The following is an 8,529-nucleotide window of genomic DNA, read 5'->3' as shown; positions in this document are numbered from 1 at the left end:
CTAATCCAATAATAAACTGGATATTACTTTACCCTGCCCACAGGTTAAGTTATAATATTCTTAAGTTTGTCGATCGTAAAACCACCTTTAGTTAATTCGAGTTGTATTCTGTGTTATAGATTCGTAACTTTGCTGTGCACTTTGCATCAGTGTTTGCCTCATCTCGAGTGCGCTAGGAAATGAATGCATTGGGGCTTAAGGCCCCCGCCTACCCGGGCACACACGGTGTGCAGAGCTTCAGGAAAAACAACGCGATTTCAAAACTACTCAAGATATCGTAGTGGGGTCTGCTTACGAAAAGCATTTAAGAGTTCGCTGAGGGCGGAAAAGTACTTTTGATTTTTAATTAAGTTTTTAAACTGTATTTATAGAAGACTTAAAATGGCCAAAACGCGTGTTTTCAGATAAATATTTAGGCATAAAACAACAGGTACAGATTCTTGAAAGCACTTAAGGGACTTGCATTACACCTTTATCTTCATTTCTCGGCCATATAATGTTACGGTCACCGCTCAAATCTCACAGTTGTCATGTGACGACGAGAAGACTGCGCGCCAGTCCAGAGGAGACACCGCGCTAGAAGCACCAGCGAGCGTCGCGCTTAGCATCCCGCCTCGCTAACGCACATACACCCCTGACGAGGCGGGCGTGACAGGGGGCGAGGGGTAGCGACGTGCGGGGATGAGGCAGCGACGAAGTGACTTGCGGGACCACCCGGAGAAACTCCACAAGCTGCTGACGGTAATTTCCGCCACGTTTACAGCTCGCCAAAAGATGCACTGAATCACAGTAAGCCCAGGTGGTGAGAACGTCGAGACAGTATGTACTATGGAGTCTGTCCTGATGGAAGTCAATAATCATCCCGTGAAAGTTTTTCCGTTTCTAGAATGATATCTCATTCGTCTCGACCCCGCGGAGTTCAGCAACACCAGCAAAGAATGTTTCGTCGTGGGTTGGCTGAGAAACAGTAAGTTGTAGGCGGGTCGAAAAAAAAGTCGATAGTCTAATCACATCCGTGCCAGAAACGTGGAACTGTGTTTAGTCACGCCCGCCTGCAATGGCGTGAGAGGTGAGGGTCTTGACACGGCAGCTGTTACTGAACGCCACCGGCTTCCAAACAACTCAACTACTGCCGGTCACATCCTGCTCACCAGGGACTACAGCGTGCGGACGGAGACCGCTGTCCCAGGTAATGCCATCTCTCAGCAGGCATACAGACCCCACATGCAATGGCTTATTTGTCAATGTTGGTGCTGGCTAATATTCAGAAGGTAGGTATCTTTGCGTATATGGCCCACCTAAATACAGGCCCGACATGTAATGGCTAGAGACCGGAAAAATTCGCGTATTCAATTCATGACATGTTACAATTCAAATAATTATACCTAAGTGCTGCTTCTGCCATTGGTTCACTGTTAATCTGGAGTAATGATGTCCAATTAGAGACCCTCACTCGTAAAAGTGTCGAATCACAGTCTACCCAATCGAGACGACTCACAAGTCAACAGCCAATGAACAGTTGGCATTTGCCCGAGTGTGTAGAGGATAGTGGAGTCTATCCTGGAGGTCATTGAACCCACGAATTTTTCCGGTCTCTAGTAATGGCTTATTTGTCAATGTTGATGCTGGCTAATATTTAGAAGGCATCTGTGCTTATATGGCCCACCTAAATACAGATCCGACATGTAATGGCTTATTTGTCAATGTTGATGCTGGCTAATATTTAGACGGTATCTGTGCTTATATGGCCCACCTAAATACAGATCCGACATGTAATGGCATATTTGTCAATGTTGGCTAATATTTAGTTAGGTTATACTAGGTTAGGTTAGACTAGGTTAGGTTAGACTAGGTTAGGTTAGACTAGGTTAGGTTAGGCTAGACTAGGTTAGGTTAGGCTAGGCTAGGTTAGGCTAGGTTAAGTTAGGTTAGGTTATATTACACTAGGTTAGGTTACGTTAGGTTAGGTTAGGTTAGGTTAGGTTAGGTTAGTTTTGATTGTGGTATTTCGGCGTTAAGGTACATTTAAGAAACACACACAAATTCATTCAGTTGTTATTTCGGCGTTGTGGTACACAGCAGTTTTCTAGCTGTCGGCGTTGTGGTCAATTTTGACATTCGGCGTTGTGGTATTTCGGCGTTGTGGTAACGACCCGATGCAAGGTGACCTGAACGTGCTGCAGGAGTGGTCAACGAGGAATGGCATGACGCTCAGTGCAGTCGAGACGAAGGTGATCATGTTCACGAGGAGGACGGTGGTACGACGGGAGTGCCTGGGTGTAGTTCTGCAGGACAACCTGGGATTGGGGAAGCATTAAATGAGAAAAATACACTAATTGTCTTTTTTTTTTTACGTGATAACGTCTTATAAATCGATGAACGCCGGCTGCACGCACGAAAAAAATTGCCACGTTCCGCCTGAGCCGAGCGTGCAAGAACCGGCCAACCACCGTGCGAGGAAAATCTTCTATAATATCAAACAGGTTAAGGCGGGCTTTTTTACCTAATTTGTTCGTGATATTATTTAAAACAAATTATTTAAATTAAATTTTTCAAAAACTGTAAATAATATTTTGAAAATTAAAAAAGTATGCAATTTTTCATCAATGTTTTCTTATGACGTTATCACGTAAAATTATCGTCCGTAAACCGACTTTACAGACAACCCTCTCTTTTTTTTTTAAGTAATTGAACACTCAGTCCTGGCGGTTATAGTTCCTCCCCCGCGCTACAGCCGAGGACTCCTTCTCTACGAAGCACCGGACGCGACGTGAGTCTTGAGTGTGCACACACGGGAAGCCTAAGATGTACATCAAGTTCTGTCCCTGCCCGAACACGCCCGAATATTCACCTTCGGCCACCCTCGGGTTTATATATATATATATATATTTCTCTGTTTTTTTTTAATGTAGCTATACTAACCTAACTAACCGTCCATATAGTGTTTTAAAGTGTTTTAATGTGGCTAACCTAACCGACCACTTTTAATATTTGAATTCATTTTTTCCTGCGCAAAAATAAAACAAATCCCGAGGTGTTGGGCGAAGGTGAATTGTTCGGGCGTGTTCGGGCAGGGACAGAACTGGATGGACATCTTAGGCTTCTCGCGCACACACTGCAGGGCTGCTGCAGTCGGGAGGCGCGCGCACCGCCGGGCATGGAGGAATGCGAGCCCGGAGCGAACAGGAGCGCGGAATGGCTTGGGGTTGGGGGAGAGGGGGGTTGTTTACTGGAACCTCGGTGGGCGGAGGATCGTGCCTCGCGGGCCGGCGACGCAATCGCGGCGCCGGGTATATATACGAGCGGGGCGGCGAGTGGCCAGCCAGCTGCCCGCCTCCGCTCGCGACATGGCGCCCACCACGGTAAGTCCCCGCCGCCTCCGCCATAGAGTCACTCCGCGCCGAGTTGTCCACCGGCGCAACTATCCTGCAACCTCCCAACTGACGCAAACATTGTTCCGTTTAGGAACACCAGTTATAATATAGGGGCAGGCATTTTCCGCGAAAAGATCTGCACGCCTATTAGACTGCAACAATGTATACCCGCACCAGCGGTTTCTTCCTTGTGATTGGCGGACGTCTGGCGAGAGAAGTCGCTGCCTGCCTTTGTGGCCATGTGCCATTCAAGACGCGTTTGTTTCCGCACTGAATTACTGTGATTTGGTGTTGTTACAATCGACATGGACCTGGAAGAAACTCACCCAATCACGAAACACAGACGATGCCACAGTGTTTTAACTTTCAGCTGGTGTCAAAATCTTTTCGCGAAATCTGCATGGCCTTAGTTTATAAATTATCCAGGGAACTTCATAAATTTAATGGATATTATTCCAGAACAAACGAAAAATTGAGTTTACGTAATCTCGTCAGAGGACTAACAAAAAAACTTCAAAAAAACTTTTCAAGTACCTACAACATTCTTCTGTCCACGTGATTGCTAGATTTTTTTTTCGTCCTGTTTTTTTTTTCAATAGAACGTAGAAATTGCTGGTGAAATTTAAACGGGGATCTATTTATCTGGACTGTGAAGTACCCTTTTGAAATAAATTCTTCCTTTTTCAAATTCCGTAAGTTTACTTTAACAATGTTCTTGAGGTTATAAAATATCTAAGAGTTTTTATGTTCACGCTGCAATGTATAAATATGTTCTAAGTCAAAATAATTCTTTGCAAAATAATCATTTTTTTTTAAATTTTACAAATGTGTTTGCCAGTGGAAATTTCGTTTTTAAGTAACCGTATAGAATAATGATTACATAAATAAACTCTCCAGTTCTGTTGGCTAGTCGTGCGCCAATGCTGGCCCCGTGGCTGAAGACAAGTGTTGGTCTATATCCGTCATGACTCTATGACTCTGTCCTCTGGCTACATGTCTATGTATCCAGGCATATGTTATTTTCGTGCTGGGCACCATCCAATGCGTCAGGAAACAAGGAAGATTTTACGCAATAATTTCTGTTTATTAAAACAATAATCAAAATGTGAAACTAATAACTTACCTAACTATTGCATCGTCGTATTTGCTGCAGGATGGCTGAAAGCGTGTTTTGCTCCTTTGTTTGATAAGCATACACGTGTGTAAAAGCCAAGTTGTTTACTCCCTTATTATTTACAACCAGTGAAGTTTCACTATTCAATTTCGAGAAAACATTAAATTTCAAATTATTATTACTTATCTATGGGCTGGTTCTGCGATTTTTCCACAGTTAGTAGATATCAGTAAGACCGCTAATGTCTGCATATTGAGCTCCAGGGCCATGTTTTATTTATTTATATATATGTATGTATGCATTCTATCGTTATATCGTATATACGATCACATCACGTACTTGTTATGAATATTAACAAAAGTAGCGGCGCCGACGCTGCAGTTACTTCTTATCTCCTTGATGACTTGGCGTAATGTTTGTAGCCTGAAATATTAAATCAATTTTAAGATTTCTGTTATCAAACATTTATTTAAATAATTAAAGTGCTTGCAAATTTGAAAGCAAACGGAGATTAAAACAGAAAAATTGTTTTCCGGTGATTGGCCGGAATTACAAAAACGTTCTTTAAAAATTATTTTTCTAATATTTGTATTGTTGTGTTGGTGTTAGACGTGAGGAGTGTGTGTTGAAGCTAGGAGCTCCGTGTTGCAGGTGGCACTGCTCGTAGCTTGCCTCGCGGTAGGCAGTTCCGCCTCTCTGTGCGGCTGCCCGCCCCCGCCCGCCGCCCCCTGCGTGGTGGTGCCGTCCCCGCAGCAGGCGCCGCCCCCGCTCGTGATCCTGCCGCCGCCCACGCGCTCGCCGCCGCCCCTCGTGCTGACCGGCCCGCCGCCGCCGCCCCAGCAGCCGATCATCGTGTTCTCGCCGCCGCTGCCGCCCGAGCCGCCCCTCGTGGTGGCACCGCCCCCGCACCCGCCCCCGGCGCCCATCTTCGTGGTGCCGCCCCGCCGCCTGCCGCGCCGGGTGATCGTGCTGCCGCGGCCTCCGCCGCCGCCGCGCCCCGTCATCCTGCTGCCCCCGGAGCCCGCCCCCGTGCAGCTCGTGGTGGCGCCGCCCCCGCCGCCCGCCCCCCGCCAGGTGGTGCGCCTGCCCCCGCCGCCGCCCGCGCCCCGCCAGTGCCTCGTGCTCACGTGGCCGCCGCCCCCGCCGCCGCCGCTCGTGCTGCCGCCCCCGCGCTGCCCCTGCTGACTGCTCTGACGTGGACTCTTCCGACAACTGACTCACCCTCACCTGAGACCCGTGTTCATAATGTATTTATTTTTTTGTGTAGTAAACTCAAAAAAAACATTCTCTTTTGTCTTTGTACTATTCCCTTACTTTGACTTAACTAATGTATTCGGTCATTGGTTTCATCACTTCAGTACACTAGATACCTAACGTGATGCGACTAGGTTCGTATTCTTCTTCAGCAGGACTGGTGGCGGCTGAATCAACCCGCTGTGCTGTTGAAGAATATGTAAAAAACATCTTGCTTCCACAGATACTAGTAGTCTTTCTATATGAGTAGCTATCGCAAAGCGACTATTGCAAGGTATACCCTCCGCAGTAGCAGGTGACCATGGTTATTGCAACCTGGTTCTTTGGGTGTGATGTGAGTGGTCTGGAGTTGAGTACTGTATTGCTTTGTACCAAAAAAACATGAACAGTTCCTCAAATGTTAGAAACCACTGCTCTACTACTTGAATCACATGAGGTTTGAACCATTTACAATTTCCTTCTACATACATAGCCTACCTATATGAGGGCAGCAGCGGGAATAAAATACCATGTGATTTAAAAAAAAAAAAAAAAAAATTGGTTGTCTGTAAAGTCGGTTTACGGACGATAGTTTAACGTGACAACGTCATAACAAAACATTGATGAAATGATTGCATACTTTTATGAATAAAATTGAATCATTTTTATTGAATTATCACTATTTTGTATTGATACAAAGAAATGAAATGAAATCTACAATTTAAATGATAAATTTACTTTTATTTGCACTCATTAATTCAAATATGTTTATTACTTTAACGAACATATCTTAACTATAACTTTTATACATGTTTGCTATTTAACTTCTTCCAATCTGTGTTATTCTGTTAAGGATAGGATGATGATAGGAAAAGTAGGAAACGACGAATGGGAGTGTTTCAAGTTTAATGTGCCTCGAAAAAGTCAAATCTATGGTTGTTCCAATCGATTGGAAGAGAGATAGATGCGGCGCAAGCGTACAGTGAGCGTAACGGGACAATGTGCTTAACGGGACACTTTTTCGTGCGTGCAGCCGGCGTTCATCTATTTATTAGACGTCACGTCAAAAAAACGAGCTATATTTTCAGTACGGGCTGGTGATGTGTCAACATGTAACCTCGGTAAAGAGCAAATTCACGAGTTCACATGTTGCAGATAGACTTATAATACGAAACTCAGACACGTAATTTAACGTAGAATTCTTTAAAATAATGCCAAGCGCAAAATTTTGTCTTCAACTACATTTCTCGAAGCGCATCACGCGTAGTTCCCGCGCTCGCCGCTAGAATTCGCTGCCGGAGCAGCTACGTCGACTATCGAATCATTCGATCCGCAGAGCGAAAGGTTAAGCTACATATTGAAACGGCTTTGATAAAGACGAAAAAGGACTTTGAAAAACCCTTAAACTCCGGCTTTGGATCTGATTCTCGACAAGGAATATTATGAAAATAGTGTCCATGTTGTTAAAATGCATTATTAAACAGTTAATACTATAAAGTTTCCTTTTGGCTTTGTGAACTTTGGTTCGCCCCATAAGACTTTCGTTACATTCACGTAATTTCTCCTACCAAATGCGTATACCAAGATGTTACATATCAAAAATTCTACATAGATAATGACTATATTATCAAAAATAGTCTGGCCTTCCAGGAGTGTACCTGTACAAGTAGCATAAACTCATACAAGTAAGTATAACTGTTATATATATATAGTCTTATAAATCGTAGCAAGCGTGTAAATGTGTTAACAGTAGTTGAGTGTAACGAAGTTCTTCTGGTGGACACACCTGAAGGAATATTCATTTTATTTATCTGAGTTAGGATCTACATCTCGTCGAAAACCTAGTTAGAGATGGTTCCACTCAAAGACACAATTCAGGAACGGTTCTTTTATTATGGGCTGTGATGTGGTAAGAAACCATCCCGGGTGTTCACACCCAGGTACCCGGAATCAGGGGCGCAACAACTAAATTTCCAAAGGGGGGGTAATATACCTTTTTATAAAGAATCATCGATCCCCCCTATTGAAGCGGGGGTCCGGGGGGCCCTCCCCCGGGAAAATTTGTATTTCAAGGTGGAAAATGGTGCTATTTAAGCAGTTTTGTTATCTAAAAATTGATTACACAGCTCTTTCTTTGCCCCCGTTTGCCCCCACTTCAAGGTTTCATAAGGGGGGGGGGGCAAAATACCCTTGCCCCCCCCCCCTGTTGTTGCGCCCCTGCCCGGAATGTCAGGTCAGTGTGTTACCACTGCGCTTAATGAGGGGTTTGCATTAGAGTGCGGCTCACCTCCCCCTGAGGACTACCTGACGCTGGAAGAAAAGGAGGCAGTGGGCTTGGTTACGGCAGACAATTATTTCTTGGGTAAGACAATCTTAACCTTGAAATCGGATATTGCCTCGCTAAAACCAACTTGGTTTAATCCAATTTCACTAGAGATTTTGTTTAAAATCTTTTTTTTTCTGCACATAACTATGGCCTGTGTGTTGCTATATGCACCGCTTTGATTAGCTGACCCTGCCAAATGCATAGCTCTGAATGTTTTTTTTTAATATTTAATAAAACACTTATCTTCTGGAGACTATCCTCTCCTGACAGATAAAGTAGGTACTAACAACTCATCAAAATATTTCACGAGCCTTGAAATGACTGGCCGAATCAACGTATGATTCGAAAGCTGCTTTGACAACATTACGTGGGATGGATAGTAGTCTTGAGTTATTCTTGGAGGATACGTCGCCATCGACTAGTTACGATGATGATTGATGCTTGATTGATTATTTATGTTGACTTATTTATGATGATTGGTG

The 8,529-nt window shown here is 44.3% G+C and overlaps 1 protein-coding gene across 1 annotated transcript; it reads left to right on the top strand.

Moving 5' to 3' along the window:
- The first annotated feature begins 3,333 nt into the window (after positions 1-3,333).
- On the top strand, positions 3,334-6,234 carry LOC134535336 (uncharacterized). The gene is made up of 2 exons (XM_063374407.1): positions 3,334-3,362; positions 5,140-6,234. Exons 1-2 carry the CDS (start codon positions 3,348-3,350, stop codon positions 5,671-5,673), a joined length of 549 nt encoding a protein of 182 aa, XP_063230477.1. The 5' UTR covers positions 3,334-3,347; the 3' UTR covers positions 5,674-6,234.
- Positions 6,235-8,529: the final 2,295 nt, after the last annotated feature.

This window comes from Bacillus rossius, chromosome 8 (assembly GCF_032445375.1).
Source record: "Bacillus rossius redtenbacheri isolate Brsri chromosome 8, Brsri_v3, whole genome shotgun sequence".
Taxonomy (NCBI): Eukaryota; Metazoa; Arthropoda; class Insecta; order Phasmatodea; family Bacillidae; genus Bacillus; species Bacillus rossius.
Note: the sequence above shows the minus strand (reverse complement) of the source record. Positions and strands in the feature narration are given on the sequence as shown.